Consider the following 22,221-nt stretch of genomic DNA (forward strand, 5'->3'; position numbering starts at 1 on the left):
TGCCCTATTGGATAAGTTTCAATCCAAAATTACCGGAATTATTCCCTGTTTTATTGTTTGCCTTTGGCATTTAGACCTATAATCTGCTCGGAAACCATCTGTTAGGTATGATATGTGGAATTGGTCATGTCATTTTTTCCGTATAGATATTTGATTATCCTAGCGCCTAGTGGAAGCGTGCTTTCCATTAGTATTATAAAATAATATGGGCTCATGATTTAAAAACTCAAAACAGTATAAATAAATGTAAAATTTTAAAAAGTGAATGTCCAGTCCATGCCTGTGGACTCAGTCCCCATTCTTAATCCCCTGAGGCAGTTACAGTTTCTTGCCTGTAGATTTTAAGAATAGTTTAAAGAACCCTAGCATTAGAATGGTGACTTTAAAGCAAACTTAAGTTATGCCTCAGGACAGGAGAAGATTGAATCTAGTGTCACTATCATTCTGTTTGTTACAGTGAATGCATTTGTTTTTGCAATATCTTCATTATATAGAGAATGACAGTTGTATTGCACTCAGTTTAAGATAGTAAGGAGATACTCTGCAGCCACTTCAGTCTTATGAAATAGCAAATGTTACCTTATAGATCCTTTGAAGTGCTCCCAAAATGTTTCTGAGTTTCCTTAAAAATCGCTTCATAAATTGTGAGGTTATTTAGTTGAAAGGAAGTAAATACATTTTAAGAACCAGTTCTGATGTAGCTAAAATGTGATTTTGAAAAAGATTGAGGGGCTTTAACAGGAAAGAATAATCCTCTTGGTAAGTACTGTGCAGCGTAGAGCACACTGTTCTGTTTCCCCTGCTGGTCCTTTTTCTCTTAAGGGTTTTCCCCTACATGGAGTAATTCAACTGAGATCATTGTCTTTTTACTTACATTTTAACTTGCAATCCAGAGTTTTGCCCTCTACCTCGTATTTCTTTATTATTCTATGTGAGAAGAAGGTTCAGATGATTGGCTTCAGAGAGCCTTAAGGATAACAGATTCCCTATTCTAAGATTTTAGATTTTATTTAATCGCAGAATTATATGTCTTTCCCAAAATACTCCATCTGGATTTGACACTTGTTTGGAACTTCAGAAAAAAAAAATTTTAAGCTAGAAAACAGCGCTGTTGGCCCTGTAGACTAGTCAAGCTATTTTAAAAGCAACTTATTTAAAAACCATTTTAAAAGCAATTGTATATAATTGCTAAGGCCTTAAGGGGATTTCACCAGCCAGTCTCATTAAAAAAAGAATCAGGACTCTGTTATTGTCTGAATAAAAATATGTATTAAATTATATTAGATGAAAAAAAATTATATTAGACGAAGGGAAAGAATCTGTGCATACTTGTAAGAGTCAGAAAAGAATACAGAACAATGCATCTTGGGGGCTTGTGGTTTTCCTCTTGTAAAGTCGTTTAGCACATACTGGACATTCAGGACATAGATAAGATACATGTGAAGAATATGTTCAAATTTCCAACAAATAGAAATTGGTTTTTGTGTCATCTGGGGCTTCCCAGGTGGTGGGTCAGTGGTAGAGAATCTGCCTACAAGAGGAGGTGATGCCGTGCAGGAGACACAGGAAACATGGGTTTGATGTCTGAGTTGGAAAGACCCCCTGGAAGAGGAAATGGCAACCCACTCCAGTATTCTTGCCTGGAGAATCCCATGGACACAGGAACCTGGTGGTCTGCACTCCATAGGGTTAGAAAGAGTCGGGCACGACTGAGCATCTGAGCACTCTGTATCATTTACTTTGATTCACTACTATCCAGTTTACTGGTATTCCTTTTGACTCTGTTTTCCAACTGAAATTTGATTTTCCTTCTGTTTTTATGGCACTTTAACTGAGGACATAAAGAGGTATTTTCTAAGGAAGAAAAATTCCCTAATTTGGGATTAGATTAGATCAGACTTTACAAGTTTTCATGGGATTTTCTCTTGTCTCTTATAGGGGGAAAGAGAAAGAAATTCAGGCCTCCTGCCTTGAGTTTAATAGCACCATCTGCTCCAAGCCTAATGGGGAAGGGGGACTGAGGGAGCAGTCAGTCCAGGCCTGAGATCCATGACCCAGAACCTGGCCGATAGGTCACAGACCACTGCCTGGCAGAGAGATGTCAATGTCAGTTTTGTGACCTCTCCCTAGTACGCTGCCAGCGAGACACTCTTTGGCTCCCCTGTGTACCTCATCTCTGCAAGTTAGTCTTGTCTTTGAGGATCCTACACTAAACCAACCACACACCACTCCCCGTTTCTCTTGGGTGAGCCAGGGGTCCAGCACCCCCCAGGCTGCAGTAGTCTGACTCTATCCATCTGCCTGTCTCCTTTCCCACTTGTCCTTCTTGGCAGAATGCCCTTTAGAAAATTAAACTTTGCTTCCAGATAGAAACAACACAGGAGAGGAATTATATTCAATTTTCTGGAAATGCTAGGAAAGAGAAGAGTCCAAGGTAACTTTGTGGACTGGGTAGGGGTGGTGGGGAAATCCATCTGATTTTTCAAATTGGTGATAGTGCTGGTGGGGCCATGGTGAGAGGGAAGGGGCAACCCCCATTCGCTGTTGCAGGGAATGCAATTTAGTCTAAACTTTCTGCAAAGCTGTTTGCTAGGATGTATCAGGACCCTTAGGAAAGGCTCCTAGCCTTTGACCCATTAATTTAACTTCCAGGAATTTATACTAAGGAAACAACTGGAGACAAGCAGTGCTCTGCTACAAGAATGTGAGTTACAGCACTATTTCTTAACGCTGAGGGGGGATAATAGTTCGAATGTACACAATAAGAAAAGAGTTACATAAATCAGGCTATACCATACAGTAGACTCCCCTTTAGGTCTGAGAATACTCTGGGGGGTTGTAGAAAGGCCTTCTGGGGGTCATCTGCTAAGATTGTGCTTTTAAAATTATTTTTCTATCCTAACATCAGTTGCGTTTTAGCCTCATTAATGAGGAAAGAGTTTTATGATTTTTGGAATATGTCAAAGGTTACTTAATGACATCAGTAAATGCTTACATGAAAAAAGCATGCTACTATGTATATAGTATTATCCACAACCCTCCTCTCCCCCCAGAAAAGTGAAGAAATTTGTCAGGATATTATCAGTGATTATCAGTGGCATAAATTATGTATGATTTTACTGCTTTTCTTTTGATATTTTTTCATTTCTTCATCATCTATAATTTTGCATATCAGAATTAAAGAAGATCAGCTTTCTTATTAGTGGTCAGCTGGCTGCTTATCTTGTACCAGCTCAGGATTTCCCACTCCTGTGCTGTGGAGCCATGAGAGGGTCTGCCACATCTGTGATCAAACTGGGAGCCTGCTGGGGCAGCCCTGTCCACAGCCCAGTAGGCATGCCCTGGCTGGTACATCAGATGCCCCATCAGTCAAGTGAGTCACTACAGAAGGGTGTCAAGCTGATGATATTGCCACACAGCTGTACTTGAACTCTCAGCCACATCCCAGCATGATGCCAGGCCTTTGAGCCTTATCTTCCTAAACCATTATTTCTTTCCTGTCCAGTGAATGTCACAGGGACTGGTTGGGCTGTGTGACTCCTTTTGAGGATACCGTGGACCAGCAAACTAAAGCTGATGCAAGTCTCCCAGTTGACTCAAAACCAGACCAGCAAATTTTCCTTAAAGTTTAAGCTGTTGTTGCTGTACTTGGGCCTTGATGTGGGGGCCTGGCAGGACCCCAGGAATATTTAGGGTGAAAAATGTGCTAGGGCATTCAGCTGGACTCTGAGGTTGTGGAGAGGCCTTTCTGGGTCAACTGCTAAGAGTGTAGTTATAAAATTATTTTCTTCTATCCTAACATCAATTATTTGTTATCTTTGGCCTCATTAATGGGAATAGAGTTTGAGAATTCAATATCGGAGATTTCAGAGCCAGTAATACCAAAGCTGGCCTTTTTTAGTTTGTTTTATCTTGGATTTTTTACCATTGCTGTTGTCACTTTAAATAACTTATAGCCAGACACTTCTGTGGTCAGAGGTTAAGATTATATAAATAGTCTTTAGCCATTATCGTCATCCCTGTGCATCTTATTTTCTACCTGTGTGTTCTCTGGGTTGCATCAAAACTGATATATAATGTGCTCTATATTTCTTGGGGGAACGTTTATGTGTTTACGTCATTCTTTTGCTACAAGCATCAATCATTGTGGTATATAAGAGTGTTCAGTAGTATTGCTGACATTTAGTTTTGTTAATGTGACTCTGGAGCACAAGCAAAGTATAATTTCAATCAGTTTAGAAATCATAGAAGTACTGTGGAGTGTGCATTTCATTGTTGCACTAAAATGTAGTGGTAATAAGTTCTAAATTAGAGTTATTTTATAGCAAATAAATGTTATTCCTGTAACTAAAATGCAAGCCAACAAATGAAAATCTGTTAGTTGTTAAAAAGCACAGTTAATAATACTATGGCCGTAGACATGGAGATGGAAGAGTAACTTCTTATGATCATTGCGAGTGTCCTGCGTTGCAGCCATTGTTATTGTTCAGTCACCCAGTCGTGTCCAACTCTTTGCAACCCCATGGGCTACAGCACTCCAAGCCTCCCTGTCCATCACCATGTCCTATAGTTTGCCCAAGTTCATGTTCATTGCATCAGTGATGCCATCCAGCCATCTCATTCTCTGATGCCCTCTTCTCCTTCTGCCCTCAATCTTTCCCAGTATCAGGGACTTTTCCAGAGAGTCATCTCTTCACATCAGATGACCAAAATACTGGAGCTTCAGTGTCAGTCCTTCCAGTGACTATTCAGAGTTGATCTCCCTTAAGATCAACCATAACCCCAGATAATTCCAGCCATGTACTAGGTTGCCAAGAGCCACTTAGATATCCAGGGTTGTAAAAAAACATTCACAGCCCACATTGTGTTCATAGACTAGACTATGTTCCCAGCTATGCCTTTAGCCAAAGGCATGATTCTTGGTACAGTTGAGGTAGGAAACTGGAGGGATTTCCTGTTTATTGTTGTTTAGTCACTGAATCATATCCAACTCCTTTGCAACCCCATGGGGTGTAGCCTGCCAGGCTCCTTCATCCATGGGATTTCCCAGGCAAGCATACAGGAGTGTGTTGTCGTTTCCTTCTCCAGGGGATCTTTCTGATCCAGGGATTGAACCTGCATTTCATGCATTGGCAGGCAGATTCTTTACCACGGAGCCACCAGGGAAGCCCTTCCTACTTATAGAAGCCACTCAAAAAAAAAAGTCTTAAGAACTTTTTAATTATCCTCTGCTGGAAGGAACAGATTAGTTCAGGCCTCTGGGCCTGGGTTGCTCTCATAAACCTCCAGACTGTCCCTGATTGGAACCTGAGTTCCCAGGCTGGGCTGCAGTTGGAATAGCCAGGCCTTGCTCACTGACTGGGTCATTACCTTGTGGGAGGACTAGGGAAAGCAAGGCCTTTCTTACCAGCTGCTCTATGGATTAATTAAGGACTGACTACCCAATGGAAATAAGGTAGCACTTCCTCCCAGGACCCAAGACAGAATCAAGTGTGGGAACAGGTATTAAACTAATCATAGAGTAACTGATCCCTTAACTAATGAAGCTTACTTACTGTCTTATATTATAGTTGTTTTTTGGTTTGTCTCATCTCGTGAAATACACTGTATGCTCTGCAAGTCAGACCCCTTGGTAAATGCTGAATTGTATTTCATTTGTTGTCTTGATTACACTGTGTGTCCAATAAGTTAGTCATTGCTGGAATAATTGAGACGAGAAGAGCCATACTCTTCAAATGTAATCTCTTCTATTATATGAATTCCATCTGCTGTATGAATCTACCAGACAGAAGACTGGAGGCAGGATTGAGTATTTTGTTGGGATTTACAATGTGTTGAGTCTGTTTGGGTCTGTCTGTTGCTGCATTCCCATTTTCCCTTGCAAATGTGGTAGGCATCTGAAGGAAACTCATAAATCAGTGGTTAAGAAGGTTTCTAGTGGATCTATAAAGAAACTTGGCATAGCCTAGAGGACCAAAGCAAGTCCTGCTACCCAGAGGCAATGCACTATGGCAGCAAGAGCCCTGTGCTTGGAGCCAGCAGATTGGGGTCGAAAACTTGGCCCTGATGCTTAGAGCCTGAGTATCTTCAGGTAAGCCTCAAATTGGCCCAAGTTCCCATATCTATGAAATGGTAATTATAATAACACCTCTTGGTTAGATATTTGGGTTAAATGAGATTCATTAATTTAGTGAATAATTATTTCCTGAAAACCTCTTAGGCACTATTTTAGAAGTTAGAGGTACAGCAGTAAACAAAACAAACAAAAATCCCTGCTCATAGAATTTATATTCTAGAAATACAATACCATAGTGGCATTTACTAAATGTTTCATTCAGTTAGTCTGAGAATATTCGACAAACTCACGCAATGGGATTTTACTGTACATTTCTGTAGGAATTTATATTACAACTGTAGATAATTAAGGCCATTATTGAGTCTCTCATCTGAGTTGAAGATATATCATTAAGTAGAACATTTATGTGTTCTTGCTAAATCCTGGAATGTTTAGACAGTGTGTTCCCTGGAATTGGATTCATACAGTGCTTGGGTCAGAAAGGCCAGCCGCTGTCCAGAGCTGCAGGTGGTGTGGCTGGGTGGTTTCTGCATTGTTTTGGTGTTTGCGCTATCTATGCCTTAATGCAATTTCACAGAGTTGCTAAGATGTTTGTTTGTATAATTTGTGAAATAAGTCAAAGGGCTAGCATGACTACTTAAACGCCACCAACCATGTATGTTTTAGTGAGTGATTTCAACCTTTCCTGTCCAGCTTTTTGATCAGCCACCCATCAAAGAACAAATTGACAGATTTAAGCTTTAAGTTCATTTTTTCATTGCCTTCCATCTTGGACTTTTTCTTTGAGTATCAAGATGCCCAAAATCCTTGAAAAGAGAAAGAATAAGCCTGGGAAGCAAACCTCAGAGGGACAACTGGGTGCTGCACACAGTTGTGTGCCCTCTCCTGGGAGGTGTGTGTCCAGGCCCATCCTCCACCTGCGATCACTTTCCTAATGTAGTCCTTCTCTGGGTCTCCAGTGGCACACAGTCCATTTAGTTAAAAATGTAAACAGGAAATCGTTTTCTGGTGGACTGGCCTGTGTGACAACCACCTCCCCCCCACCCCCCGCCAAAAAAAAAAGGTCATTTTTGCTGAGACACAACTTTCTAAACACATAGCGGTGGAAGCTGGAGGCTGGTTGTAAGCTAGCCCTGACCCAGATGGAGGTCAGTGATAGGGTGTGGGTGTGGGAACCCATGGATGTGGGTTCAGGACATTTTTCGCTGATGGCCAAAGGCACAGCAGACAACTGCACAAGCTCCTGTCACCTAGAAAGCAGTTGCTCTGCGGGGCAAAGAGACATGTTACTACTCCAAGGAATTCCAGAACAGGCATTACTTGGAAGACACGGAGGTTTGGTCTGGAGAAGTGTGACTTGGCACTGAAGACACAGCCTGGGTTCAGTGCCCCTCCAGTCTCTCCAGCTCCCTGTCATTCAGCCTCGCCTGAACCTCCTGTGCTCCCGCTGTGGTTTCCCTGTGTGCTGACGAGTTTTTTGGTGGTTATGTCTTGCAGCCCCCCGAATCCAAGCCCAACTTCACCCCTCTCGCCATCTTGGCCCATGTTCTCGGCGCCATCCAGCCCTATGCCCACTTCATCCACGTCCAGCGACTCATCCCCCATCAGGTCTGTTGCAGGGTTTGTTTGCTTTTTTGTTGCTGCCGTTGTTCTCTCATTGGCTTGGTCCTCTCTTCATGCAGTGTTCAGCCTCCTCGTCAACTTTGTTCCCTGCCATCCAAACCTGCACTTGCTTTTTGACAGGCCAGAAGAAGCAGTTCGCGAAGACTCCAGGTAAAATCATGGATGATGATCACTCTGTTCCTGCTTATCCAAAGCTGGTCAGGGATTCCAGCCTCAGAGGCCAAAGCTGGGAGGGACCATTTGCATGGACCAGCATGGCATTTTTCATGCCCCTCTGAACCCTTCCGCCAGTTTCTGAATTTATCTGTGGTGCCTAGAGTTTGGGGAGAGAGTGCTTCTTGAAAGGGCTCCTGTTTAGATTGCTCTCTGAATCAGGAAGCTCTCTGCACTCTAGAACAAGATAATTTCAAAGGGAACAGTGCTGAGACACGTGCCGGCCTTTTCTCCCCTCATTTTTATCAGGTAGCATCAGGCAACATTTATTTGTGGAGTTGGGTTTTTGTCCATGAATATTGACACCTAGATGATGAGACCCAGACCATTTGGGAGAGAGACAAATATAATACAGAATAAATTGTTCCTTACCTTCCATGCAGTCCCAGGAACCCTTGTGCTCCCAGCCTGAGTCTGTCTCCAGGTGTCATTAACCCTTAGCTCTTATGGGAACAGGTGACACCTCTTTCTGAGGGTTGACCTAATTCTTCCATCCAAGGCCCAGGCTGTAGTTTTTCCCTGCTTTGATGGCACACAGACTTAATTCTTTGCATTTGAGTTCTTTGGAAAAAAGAAGCTGTTTAAATCCTACAAAAGAATTCATAAGGATGCTGCAGAGTCCCTCTGCTGTGTAGGTCCCCAGCATGTGTGTGTCTTGCACTGATAGTCTCTGCTTTCAGACAGCCAAAACACGGAGCCTAGTTATAAGCTTCATCAGTACTTCAGGCCATGGCAGTGTTTTCTCATCCATCTTGTACTCATAGTTGGTTTTCTCCAAGGGAGAAAGCCTCCCTAGCAGAGAGGCTTAAATAATCAATAAAGCTGTGTCTCACTTTAAAAAAAAAGAAACACCATGCTATTTATACACATGTACATACATACATGGGTGCTCCCCAGGTGGCACAATGGTAAAAGTCCGCCTGCCAGTGTGAGAGATGCGGGTTCAATCCCTGGGTCAGGAGGATCCCCTGCAGTAGGAAATGGCAACCCACTCCAGTATACTTGCCTGGAAAATTCCATGGACAGAGGAGCCTGGCAGTTTACAGTCCATGGGGTCACAAAGAGTTGGACACAACTGAGCGCGTGTGCACACACACACAGATTACTTTATTCTCCTCCAGGCACTTCCATATCTATTATTTTGTTGTATCTGCATGTGAGAATGAGAGAAGAAATGGCCTGAACCCTGTTACAGAGAAAGAAAACTAAGGCACAGAGAAGTGACTTGTATACAGTCACATGACTCATAAGATCCAATCCAGAATTCAGGACTTCTTGCCCTCAACCAGCACTCTTTCCGCCAAATACATGGGTAGCCCCAAATTTGAGTTTTCATGCTTCCCAGCCCAATAGCCTGGCCTGCTTTTCTAGGTTTTATGTCTAGCTTTTTCCTTGAAAATGGGAAAGAGAGAGCTTTTCACTATATCCTTTTATCCTCACCCTGGGAATAAGGTAAAAATACAGATTATACTTTTCTTGACACTCGGATTATCTCCTAATTATTTTAGGTACATTCTGGGAGATGTTAACTTTCAAGGACACCAGATATATGGCTTGAATTGTTCTGGTTAGATCATTGATTGCCCCATGAAGACCTGAACCAGAGCCAAAATATGGCTCCTTCATTTTGATCCAAAGAAAGTAAAATCTTCAAAACATTAGCCCTTGAATAGAATGGGTTGGGGGACTCAAGCCAGTAGAATCATTCAGCTAAACAAAACTGAAATGTGCTCTGCTTTGATGGTTTTCATTTTTCTATATCTCTAAGCTTTGGGGCCCTATTGCCTGTCCAGTATCTCCACCTCTCCACTTCTGTCACCCAGAAATTTCCAGGTTTAACTCTTTTAGCTATTCCTTTTCCAAAGTATTTCCAGATTTGCAGAGGACAGTAGCAGCAGAATCTGCACACCCCACGTGTCTGGGTTCATGATCACTCAGGACCATTCACTCCGGCCCTCGTTGTAATGGCGCCATTTGGATGATGCTGTTGCACAACCCTGTAGGATGCTGCCATTTTGAAATAGGCAAGACAGAGTAGGACTTACAATTGGCTATCACTGAGCTGACCATGTGTGCCAAAGCGAGCATGGATGGGGACACAGCTGGGGAGCCAGCCAACAAAAGGCAAAAATCCCATAATTGCTGTTGCAATATGCAGCCAAGAGGTGGGGGCATATACCCATTATTCAGGTCCAATGAACCATTCCCCCAAATCCACTTCCAGAACATGAAGTTTCAGATTTCCTTCCCTAGACAGAGCTTTTAAAAATAAAAACTTAATTAGACATAATTAATGGGCCCATGAACTTCTATATAAACGTCTTCTCTGGAAGAGGTTTGAGCCCCCCTCTTCAAAGCATTGCTTTGCTTGTTAGTTCAAGCTCAGGAATGGAGGTGCCTTTCACAGCACAGCAGAGAGAGGGGACTGGAGGAGTGTTCCCTTTCCTTTCACTTGTACCCCTAGAAAAGGGGTACCCTACCCCAAATTCCTAACTTGGAATCCCACAAGGGCTACTGGAAATTATGCCAAAATGATCAGACTGTTGCATCTCTCCAGTCTAGCTGAGCCCACCTCCCTGGACACTGCAGACAGTGGGTTGTCATTTTGCAGAGCTTGCAAGGGCAGTTGAGGGAAACTCCTCTTGAGTGCTTTCCTGGCCCCATGCCATGCTCAGAGGCAGAAATTAAAAATGAACCAGCAGAAGGTTCCAAGCTTGTTTGTGCCCTTGAAAGCCCCACTGAGGTCTGAAGGGCACCATCACAGAAGAGTCACAGGCACCCCAGGCTCTCTGTGTCCAGGGTAGAGGTGCTCTGTGGAGAATAGGGAGCAGAAGAACCAAAGTGGAGATCTTTTGTTTCTTTAATCAGAGCCAAAACCTACAAATAAAACCTGTGTGCCAACAGAATCTGTTTTGGTAGAAACCCTACCTAATGCAAACCGCTCAGGGCTTTTGATAAGGAGAGAGTGACATGGGGCTCTGTGGGACTCGGTGGGACTCAGGCTAGCAAATTCTTACAAAGAGAAAGCTTTCCCCTGGGTAGGGCTGCCAGATGTAGCAAATAAAATGAAGATTCAGAATATCCAGTTATATTTGAATTGTAAACCACAAATGTTTGTTTAAGTATATCCTGTGCAATATTTCTGACATACACTAAAATAGTATTCCTCGTTGATCTGAGCTTCAGATTTTACTAGCTGCCTTGTGTCTTATTTGCCAGCCCTTGTCCTGGGGAGCAGGAGTAGTTCCTTTTAGAAGCAGCCCTTATATCATTTCTCCCATTCTTGGCTCACGTGCCATGGAGGTAGGAGGAAGCCCTCTTATAGACTGTCAGTCACCTCTTAATTTGAAACAAAAGCAAGATTCTCTCCTGACCTTTGTTCTTATATTTAATATGCTGCTTTATTGAATGTTATCATTGTTAAGTCTCCTAAACCAGATACTAGTGGAAAATTTACTCCTCTTGAAAGACAGTCTTGGGCATCTGAGGTATTCCCCCTGCTTCCTTCCTGCCAGACACCGAGTTGATTTCCCTGGCTTGTCCCTGTTTTGTCCCATTCCTTGTATTTGAGGAGGTTAATAAGTAACCTCTATTAAAACCCAACCAGAGAACCCTTGCCTCAGGTGATTTTTGCCTCACTTTTTATCTCCTGTCCCTGGTCCCTGTCCTCTCCCCGCAGCTACTCTACCCCGTCCTCCAGGGACAATGACCCTGGCTCTTGGCCACTGCATTCTCCTTCCACGTTCATGTTATTGCGGGCTTCACTTGCCTGTCCATAGAGAATTTTGGTTGTTTTAACACTTTTCACAAGCAGATGCTCTCTGCTCCCCATTCCGTCAAAAGCAGACAAACAAACAACAAAATAAAACAATAAAACTTTAATGTCACATTGGCTGTTTGGCCCTTGGTGGTCAACACATAGACTTGGTTTCGTTAGATCACAGACTGCGCCCCTTGTCCTGAACTTAATCCTAATACTAATGATAATTATGTAGGAGGAGCTGGTTTCCAGCTGGAGCTGATACATTCTAAAGGCTCTTCCTCCTTTCACTCCCAGCAAACCCACTTCGTGTTCTCCCACTTGCCCAGTTTTCTCCCACCCAGTTATTATCTCCTGGTTACTAGAAGACCAGGGAAGACACCAGTAAACTGCACCTCAGCAACAAATTCTGGATAACCGTTTATCCGCACAACAGACCTGTTACGTCACCTTTCCTTCAATTTTCATGGAACCAAGACTAAAAGTTTTAAATGCCTGGCCAGGGTACAGGTTTCCAAACATCCATGACACCTCTTTCCCAGAGGGAAGCTGGACTTGGTGACTCCAAGAGTAACAGTTCTGTAGTGATCGAAAGTACCCTGATCCTTCTGATCATGTCTGGATTTACCTAAGACCATTCCTCTACTAAATCTCACTCGGCCACTTGAAATGGAGGTTTAGCCTCCCTAGGTCCTTGAGGCCCTCCATTAGCCAAATAAAGGTAAAGCAAATAATACGTATCTCTTGAATAATTGTCTAACCCAGAGGACTACTTGCTCTTCAGCTACTCTACCCTGGAGCCCCTAAATATGCTTCCTCAGATAGCTTAGGAGAAGAGAGAGGTTGCTTTCAGCAAATGAAGAGCCAGCCTTTGACTGCTAAACATCCATTTTCTTATAACCTTTGAGAAGTCATAGATCTGTTGGAACTGGTTGGATATCGAGACAAAAATTGATTTAGCAGTTGGAACTGGTTGGATATCAAGACAAAAATTGATTTAGCAGTGCTTGCAACTTGTACTTTAGAACATAATCTGTAGCCACTGGGTCAAATCCAGCCTGCCTCCTATGTTTGATAAGTATAAAGTTTTGCTGGAACATAGCCACACTCTTTCATGTACCTCTTGTCTGTGGCTGTTTTCATGCTACAATGCAGAGTTGAGTAAAAGCAGCAGAGACCATATGGCCCACGAAGCCTAAAATGGTTACTGTTAGCCATTTACAGAAGGAGTTTGCCAACCTCTACTCTAGAAGAATGGTTCTTAGCCCTCGTTGCTCGTGAGAGTCACTTGGCGAGCTTTATAAAAATTCTGATGCTGGTGTCTGCAAGTCAGGGTGGAACCCAGACATCTGCATTTTTTGAAGTGATTCTGATTCACAATGAGTGTCAGCACTCCTTGAATGAGAAAGGCACAAAAAAACTGCCACAGTGTCCCTTCTCCCTTCTTCATCCCCACACACGTGTACACACATATGCTCATACACACACACACACACACACACACACACACACGATCATGCCCACACCTTGACTGTTCCCCGCCCTGCCCTGCCCTGCCCTGCCCTGGGGGTCCGGGAGTTCCAACTCTGGAATCCTGCTCCACCAGCCCAATGAGAAAGAAATAACATCTGCAAAAGCTAACGTCAGCTCTGGGCTTGGAGCCCAGACCCATCTTTGCTTGAATTTCTCCCTTTCAACTCCTTGAGCATTGCCGGCTTCTAGCATGGCCTGCTGGGAGTGTTCTCAAGAACAACTGGGAAGTTCTTTCCTGCCTTCACTTCCCTACTCCCCAGCTAGTCCTGCTCCCCATACAGGACCCAGCCTGCCCCCCCCCCCGCCCCCCCCGCAACTGTTCAGCTCTTATGACTCCCAGGTCAAGTTTTGACTTGGCACAACAAGCCCCACAAGAAGAGTGGTTTTCCCGGGCTTATGGCTATTCTCTGCCTATTTTTCATTTTTACTCTGGTGACCTTTGTGACTTTCCTACCTCATGTTTTGCCATCTGGCTGGCTTGTCAGGCTCTTCCCACAAGAGAGGGCTAGGCCGCTTGCAGGGAAGGAGAGGACGAGAGATGAAATATCTTGCAGAAGCTTTTTTAAAAATGCTCATTAAACTGTTTTCCCCCAGCACACCATTCCGGAAGGCAAAAGCCTTGTATGCCTGCAAAGCAGAACACGACTCCGAGCTCTCATTCACAGCAGGGACGGTCTTCGATAATGGTGAGTTTTTCAAATACATAACTGGAGTTGTGAGAGTTGCTTTCCACCTAAGGGAAATTTCCATAGAACAGGTAAGACTGAAAAGGACTGTGTATATGTGCGGAGGGGGTGGGCGCGGGAGTGGTCTTTTCCCACAATGAGAAAGCAGTGGCAGAACTCAAGGAATCACTGTCAAGAGAGGACGAATGGAGTCACCTCCTCACTGTGACAGGACAGTGTCATGGAGATGTCATGAGCATTGAATGCAATGGTCCATGCACAGGCTTTGAGCATCGGGGGACTGGACAGAGCGGGGAGACAAAGCAGTGGAGAACAGGAACCCTGCAAGTGGGCAGAAGCTTTGGGTGTGGTCTGCGGCCGCAGAGTCTATGCCTGTCTTCTGGGGTTCCAGGGGATTCACTGTCCATGGCAGGTGAGGCCGGTTTCTGAGATGGTCCGGTGAGCTCAGGGCGTCGGGTGAGCTTGGGGCAGATGAGCTGTTCTGCATCCCTGCTCATCCTTCCCCCGTTGCCCGGAGTGGGAAGTTGACCCCAGAGTCAAACCACCCCTGCCAAGTGCCAGCTGTCCTGCACAGGCATTCCTGCAGGAAAATGGATTCGGGCACCTGCCCCAAGGACCTCGGGCTTGCTTGATGTAACATTTCCTTGTTCCATTTGTTTGTATTCCTCCCTCAAAAAAAAAAAAAAGGGAATATTTTAAAAAATGAAAATTGGTGGAGTTGATGTCCCAATGTGTCATAACTTATTATTGGCCTTGAGAGGAAAATCAGGATTCTGGGGAAAGGCCCAAGTTTCTGTTGCGGCTGAGATTTCCCCAGATGTAGTTCTCCTTGGGGGTTAATCCCTCTCGATGCCTGGATGAAAGGGTCTGTTTGTTTTGCTCAAAGGAGGAAGCAAAAACCAGCTGCCTGGTTTCCGGAACTGGACATGCTCTGGGCCTCCCTCCTTGACCTCAGGTGGGGCAGGGGCAGAGTTCCCCGGCAGGGGTGAGTTAACACTGCGCACTGCTCCCTCCCTGTCCTGGCCGCTCAGTCCTGCCTAGAGCTGGACCACACCTCCTACCACCTGCCTGAGACCTGGAAACGTGGGAATGCCAGGGCTCCCGTGTAGCACTGGACAGCCTGAACTTGAGATTCAGGCCACTGTAGCACAATCCCTGGCTTGACCACTTGATTCTGTGTGGCCTCAAGCAGTGATTTAACCTCTCTGTGCCTCAGTCCTCTCTGTCATAGACAGAGAACAGATGGATGCGAGAGAAGATTGAGATAGTGTGCATGACATGTTTACGGTAGTACTCAACACACAGTGAGCCTCAGTGTCTTGCTTTTGTTATGATGATCATCATTTCACTAGGTCTGTTTTAGAAAAAGGCCCTGATGCTCTTACCATTCACAGTGGCGGTTTTTCTTCTTAGCTGCTAATACAACCCAGCTCTGGCTTGCTCAGCTGGGCAGTAGGTATTGCACCTCAACACCCCAGATCCTGGCTCTCTGTAAGGGCCTTGAGGTCCCAGCGGGAGCAGAGATGGGCTCCTGGGGACCAGCCTTGAGTGCATCCATATGCAAGGGGGCTTCCCCACTGTGTGGCCAGCCCCTGCCTTCAGCACGGCAGAGATAATAATCAGGCTTGAGTAGATAAAATGGGAAACAGTCAGAGAGCACCTGGGGAATTCCTAGGTCACACTTGGTGGCCCTTGGTCTGACCCGGCAGGGCTGGGAGTGAGCCCACAGCTCCTCATGTATGGTTCTCAAAGTCCCCAGAGCACTGGCCTTAAACCTTTGCTCTATTAACCTTCATTTGGGTTCTTTAAAAATCAAGGTGTACAGACAGCAAGCCAAGCCACCTCTCCTGTCAGCAGCTGGAGCTTTTAGGTTCTGGCACACCTGTAGATGAAGTGAGTCCACTGAAGGTTGTCTAAAGCCATGTCCTCGGCGAGTGTCCCTTGTGAATAGGCCCATGTGTGGGGGAGTCACAGCCCAGGCATAACATGACACAGTTTTCATGGCAGACAAATCGGTGGGCTGCATGCATGGGCTCTGGTGCTGTGCTGTCAGCAGGGAAGGGGCTTCTGTACATACATGAGCAAGAATTTAGAGCTCCACATCTAGCGGTAAATCCAGAGCTTAAAAGTCTGTCTTCTAAACCACAGTTCACTCCATTACCCCGATGGACAAGGGCCTGGTGTGTTTCCTATCAGCTATTCATTCTGACAACACAGAGGACCCCTGATCCCAGGGCAGAGTGGGTTTAAGCTCACAAAAGGTCTGTGTAAGCATGTGTGTCTTGTTGGGGAGTCCTCTTCCTGAGTTCAGCCTTCTTCCCTTTTTTTTTTTAGACAACTTTATTGAGGTAGCCATATACCATGTAATTTACCCATTTAAAAATGTACATTTCAGTGGGTTTTAGTATATTTAGAGCTGTGCAACCATCACCATTATCTCATTCCACAATATCTTCACCCCCAAAGAAACCCTGCTCCCTTTAGCAGTCATTCCCCATTTATCCCAAGCCTGCTCCATCCCACCTATATATCTGCTCATCTACTTTTTGGCACTATAAATTTGCCTGCTCTGGATGTTTCATGTAAACGGAGTTACACAATACAGGGTCTTTGTAACTGACTTCTTTCACTTTGCATTATAGTTTCAACATCATCCATGTTGTAGTATGCTTCAGAACTCCATTCCTTTTAATGGATATACCACATTTTGTTTATCCATTTATCCGTTGATTGACATTTTTATTATTTCTACTTTTTGGCTCTTTTTATTAGTAATGCTGCTATAAACATCTTCACACAAGCTTTTGTGGGGACATAGATTTTCCACTCTCTTTGGTGATATACCACAGCGTGGGCCTGCTGGGTCACATGGTAACTCTATGTTTAATTGTTGAAGGAACTGCCCAACTGATCTCCAGCAGAGTTATACATTTGGCATTCCCCGCTTCTTTAGTTTTTAAGTCTCCTTTTTGAAGTAGTTTAACTAGCCAACTGAAAAAAGAAATGATACTTGATTTTTAACTGCCAAGTCCTTCCCTTCCCAGCAGGTTCTGTGACTGCTCCCGCCCCTCAACTCAGTAATTTTCTTCACCCCAGAAGGGCCAATGATAGCAGGAGAGAGGCAGAGTACTTACCTGGCCTTCCTGTGGTCTCCGGGGATCCCAACAGCATTACTGACACTAGTTTATTTTTAACCAGCAATGCCAGTGACCTTTCCAATTCCCTGAAAGGCAGAAGGCCACAGTAATCCCTGAAGACAACACCTCTCAGTGTTCACTGAGCTGCAGTCAAAGAAGGATCTGACAAAATATCGATCTAGTTTTTAATCTAGTTGGTTGGTAATGTTTTATGACTTCCAATTTTTAGAAAATGCTATTTAGACCCTACTTGCTCCATCCCTTTGCCTTTTTAGGAAAAAAAGTGGACATTAAAGAAAAGAACTATTCACATGTCAGAGAGGTTTTTTCCTTGTTCTCTCACTCAGCAATTTGTTGCTGAAGAGCCTAGGTAAGGCCTTAGCAATGTGAGTGGCATGCTCTGTAGCTGTCAGATTAAATCATCAGATCAATGAGAAGGAAGTTTTCTAATGACAGCATTAGAATAAATGAGTGAGTGTGTGTGTTTGTGTGTGTGTGTCTTGTCTTTCTCAGGATCAAGAAGCAGAAAAGAGGATGAAGAGGGAGGGGCTCCTTGAGGGGAAAGTCAGTTGTTCGTAATGATTAATCTCCAGGTCTCTGGATCCCAGGGGCCCCCTGTGAATCTGGAGCGGCTGCCCAGTCAGCTCTTGGACTTTGTGCAGTGGGTAACGGCTGCGCAATACTCGGAAGTAACTCCAGTGGCAGCCCTTGCCAGTCTACTAGGAAACTGCGTTTCACCAAGAGCACCTCAGACAGTAACTGGAAAGAGAAATAACTGGTGTTCCCAGGGACATTAGTCATCTAGAAGCAGTACAACTAGTGATACCTGGAAATTCACATGGCATTCACTAAAATTGGGTTCTTGGGATGCTTTTATCCAGATGTGAGATGGGTCGGATCCTTCCCTCCTGGGGTACAGAGTGCAGGGGTGAGTGCAGGCAGGGCCGCCCCAGATTTCCTCTGCTGATAAAGGACATCTCAGGCAATGGGGTTCCCAGAGAATTTCTCAGTGGAGTCTTTTAGCCTCCCCAGCCTCTCCAGGCGTTTCTACCAGCTGCCTAACTGGTCTTACTGCATCTACCCTGCCCGCTACCCAGGCACTACACAGCAGCCAGATGATCGTTTAAAAATGGAAGTCACATCATGTTGTTCTCCCGCTTCCAGTAGCCTCATGTTGTTCTTAGAATTATTGACGAAGTCCTCCAGGTCCCGCCCCTGCCCTCTGGCCCCCTCTTCCCCTCCCTTGATACACAGCAGCCTCTGAGTCCTTCTTTATGTTCTTAAATAGGGTCGGCAAACTATGACCTGCCACTGACTGTTTTTGTAAATAAGTCTTCCCTGGGACACAGCCACCCACACCTTGTGTTTACATATTATCTGTGGCACAGATTTGACAGATTTGAGTAGTTTCACACTGATGATCTGGCTTTTTAAGAAAAACTTACACAGCACTGTTCTGAAATCACAACAAGCTTCTCCCCATCTTGGGGCCTCTCACTTGCATCACCCACTGCATGGCCATCCACTTTGGATTATTTAGGTTTTAACTCTTCAAACTCTTGGCCCTCCACCCATATCCCTATCTTAGTCTCATTCTCTCCTCATCAGTTTACCTAAAATTACGTGCTTACTTACTATAGATGGCCTCTCCCCTAGAGCAGAGTCTCTTCTTGTTCTGTACTGCTTGCAGAATGTGGCACATAGCAGGTGCTGAAGTAACATTTGTTAAATGAGTCCACTCATTCAACCACACAGGGGTCTGCACTCCTCCAGCTAGTGCTGCTTTGCCTTGGGGCAGCCTGCTGTCAGGATCTTGGGCTCACAGTTGCTCCTTGTCCATCGTGAGTGAAGGAGCTGGGAGAGCGTGAGTTGCCCGAGCAGGGGTGTGTGATGTGAATATGGACTGAGCAGAGAGAGAGTAGTTGGCAGTAAGCACAGCCATGTCAGCAGCAGCTTTTATTTGTTATAATGCCTGCTGGGCTGGAGAGCTGCCCAGGCAGCTCACTGCAGCACCTTGTGTGTTTATATAGCATAGGGGACACTGGTACAATTCAGAAGGTTGGATGTTGATGTGATTCAACCCAACAAGTACTTACAAGCATCTTCAATGCCCTGGGAGCATTAGGCTAGGCCAAAGTGGTAGTGCTTAACGCCTCAGAGCCTGGGGTCAGATGTCCTGAGTTCAGATCCAGCTCCACCATCTGCCAGCTCTGTAATTGGGACTAGAAGTTTAACTTCTCTGAGTCTTTGTTTCTCATTAGTAACATGAGGATAACAGCAGGAGCAACTCTGTAGACATAGTGAAGATGGGAAGAGGTCCCGCAGGGGAAGCACTTAGCAAAGGGCCCACCAGTTAGTCTCCATGGGCACCATCATTCTTATTCTCAAGGATCACCTCCTCTGGTTGGTTAGGGGTGTGATAAAGTGGAAGAGGGCTTGGTTTCTGGGATCAAACAAATTGGGTTCAAATCCTGGTTCTAACGTGGTGCCCCTACATGAATCAGTTTACCTCTCTGAGCCTTAATTTTTTCTCAGCTGTAAAATAGCGATAATAGTAGTACAAGGTAGGATCCTTAAGATTAAATGAGTCCGTCTCTGAGACCATGGCTGTTTCCCAGTCACCATTTGTAGGTGTTAGCTTCTTTCATTGTAGTTCACCAGAAGAGAGTCAGTGAAGTATGTTGAATGATAGAATACAAACTAAAATGCACTGAAAAACTAGTTAGGGAAAACAAGCTTAACACATTTCAACAGCATTAGTAAGACCTATGAATAATATGCGGTATATATGATGAGCATTCCAGGAACCTGGGGAAGGGAGGGAGCAGGTAGATGGCATTCCATGATGATATTTATGGACGAGGTGGGGCTTCAACTGAGCCTTGAAGTGCGAGGAAGGGAAACAAAAGATGACAGAAACCTGGGGGTTGTGGGGCGGCCTCTTTTCTTCGTCAGTGCTTACTATCACTTCATTGCAGGGGCATTTTGGCACAGAGAAGCCATAACTTTCTCTGAATGAGTTAAAATGCAGATCCCTGGGCCGCCTCCTCGAGATTTTGCTGTAACCGATAAGCCATGAGGCCTAGGAATCTGCAGTTTTAATAACTGTGCAGGTGGTTCTGTTGCACCTGGTCTGGTACCACGCCTTAGTGAGGCCCAACTTGCTGACTGCACTGAGTCAGCAGTCTGACCCAAAGGCTACATCATCCTCTGCCACCCCCCATGGCATTTCTCTCGTTCGTTAGTTTGGAGGGCCTCCTTTGTCCCCTCTGATTCTTCCCTTATTCTGCAAATTCCATTTCTAATGTTTGCACACATTACCATCTCTGCACCCGAACTGTGTTTGAACACAGGAACGGAGAGAGTCTGAAAGAGATGGACTCAGTGCATCCAGTAGAACAGCAACTCAGCGAGGAGCTTTGCTGTTAAATAGGAAGTGACTTTTTTGGGTTTTTAATTTGTGTGTTGATTTATTCTTTCTAGGTCTTTTGTTTATGGGAGTGAGTTTGATTTGTTTGGTTTGGGTTCTGAACATTTGAGATTTCCCTCAGCTTAGGTAGTTGTTGAAACCAGGTTGTTGAGACTCAAGTTTGACCAGAAAAGTCCTGCTGACCAGTCCAAATTACTGGTCAAATGATGCAGGCTCCCCTACTGACTCACCCATGCTGAGCATTTACTGTGCTTTCTCCGTGTTGGCTCCTGAACCTCCAAAAGAGTCCACTGAGGGGAAGAGAGTGGTTTTTTTTTTTTTAATCACCACTTGATAGGTTGAAGAAACTGAAGTAATCTTGACAGTATCAGCTGGATAGATGGGCAGGAGGCTGGGGTGTTTGGGTGCTAGCATTTCAGTGGTGGGCTGAGAGAGCTTGGTCACTGGAGACACTGCATTGCTTTTAAGCTGTGTTGTGTTCTTTCTTCCATGGAACTTCTCTCCCAGACTCCTCCCTGTGTGGTGTCATGAATCCAAAGTACCCTTGCTACTTGGATCTATTCCTAGAGAAACAAAAGCATGCAAACATGTTGAAGGCCAGCTCATAGGTGTTTGACCTTGTCTTTACCTACAGAAGCCTTCAAAATCTAGCCAAGGTTGACACTGACCTTCTGTAAGCCTCAGTGGTGATCCTTCTGCTGCTTCTACATTTAGTCTGTTTGGTCTCTGTTCTTCCTTCTTTCCCTACAGACCGAAACTAGAGTTGTATTATAGTGTTGGGGGTGGAAATGCTTTTCTAAGATGAACTCAGGAAGTCATTTAATTAGCCTAGGAAGGGAATGGGGGGAATTCATTCTCTCCAAATAATCTTGGAAAAATTGGTGTTTTCCTAAAATGTTAGGAGCAAATATCCTGCCTCACCCAAGAGTGATTTGTATATTCCCAGTTCACAAACATGAACAGCCCCCTCTCCCAAGTCCATGATCCCTTCTTTCTCCCTTCCTGCTGTTGACTGCTTTGCGGACTCAGCTGGATTGTGTGTGTAATTTTTACAATGTCACAGTGGTTTCCATGGAGATGGATTGTCATATAACAGAACATTGGGTATGTAGTCTTTGGATATGGAAAAATCAAAGGGGTAGGAATTTTCTAAACTGCAATAGAGAGGGAGAGGACAGCTTTCAGACTTGTATATAGGAAAGAGGAAAACTGTAGAGAACAGGAAAGAAAACTAAGGAAGGGTATGGTTGGAAACAAGAGAGGGCCATTCAAAGACTATAAGATACTTTTTAAAAATGCAGAGGGAATTTGCAAGAAAATTGGAAGCAGAGGATCAGGATTTGAAGGGAAGTAAAATGATTAGGAGCTAGATATCAGTCCTCCATGGGTACTTGGTCTGGTACATAGTCAGCACTGGGTGGGTAGATGAGTACATGCATTGATGGATACCTAGGTAAATATAGAGAGGGAATATCATGACTGTGACCTCTAGCCTAAAAAACTGAAATGTTACTTTATAGTTAAAACCAGGAACTTCACAAAGTCCATGAAACTCCTAAAATTGTGAGTAGAATTTGAGTGTCTGTGTCTTTTCTCCTTTTAATTATGGAGAAAGTTCAGAATGACCTTCACCAGGTCCCCCCAATGGGTGAAGAACCTCTGGTTTAAACAAATTCAAGAATTATGTTCCTTAACGAGCAACGGCACTCGATCTGTACGCTTCCTCCACACCGGCGCAGTCCGTATCCCGCCCCTTGCCCTAT

General features: G+C 44.6%; 1 protein-coding gene and 1 long non-coding RNA gene across 15 annotated transcripts in view; one reads left to right on the forward strand and one right to left on the reverse strand.

Annotated features, from left to right (window-relative positions):
* Positions 1 to 22,221, forward strand: part of ARHGAP26 (Rho GTPase activating protein 26) — a 548,614-nt gene that overhangs the window by 520,129 nt on the left and 6,264 nt on the right. For 8 of the 14 annotated variants that reach the window (XM_070465556.1, XM_070465553.1, XM_070465555.1 and 5 more), the window contains 2 exons: positions 7,574 to 7,849; positions 13,800 to 13,891. The exons of 2 other annotated variants lie outside the window; for them this stretch is intronic. In XM_070465556.1, coding sequence (XP_070321657.1) covers positions 7,574 to 7,849; positions 13,800 to 13,891 — 368 coding nt within the window. The remainder of the gene's footprint in view (positions 1 to 7,573; positions 7,850 to 13,799; positions 13,892 to 22,221) is intronic. 4 more of the 14 variants (XM_070465558.1, XM_020911529.2, XM_020911530.2 and 1 more) reach the window with 3 other exon arrangements.
* LOC139034413 (uncharacterized) lies at positions 13,752 to 17,529 on the reverse strand. Its single transcript, XR_011486889.1, has 2 exons — positions 17,026 to 17,529; positions 13,752 to 14,560 (listed from the first exon to the last, which is right to left on the reverse strand). It is a non-coding gene; the product is annotated as an uncharacterized lncRNA (long non-coding RNA).

Source organism: Odocoileus virginianus, chromosome 3, assembly GCF_023699985.2.
Source record: "Odocoileus virginianus isolate 20LAN1187 ecotype Illinois chromosome 3, Ovbor_1.2, whole genome shotgun sequence".
NCBI classification, from domain to species: Eukaryota; Metazoa; Chordata; class Mammalia; order Artiodactyla; family Cervidae; genus Odocoileus; species Odocoileus virginianus.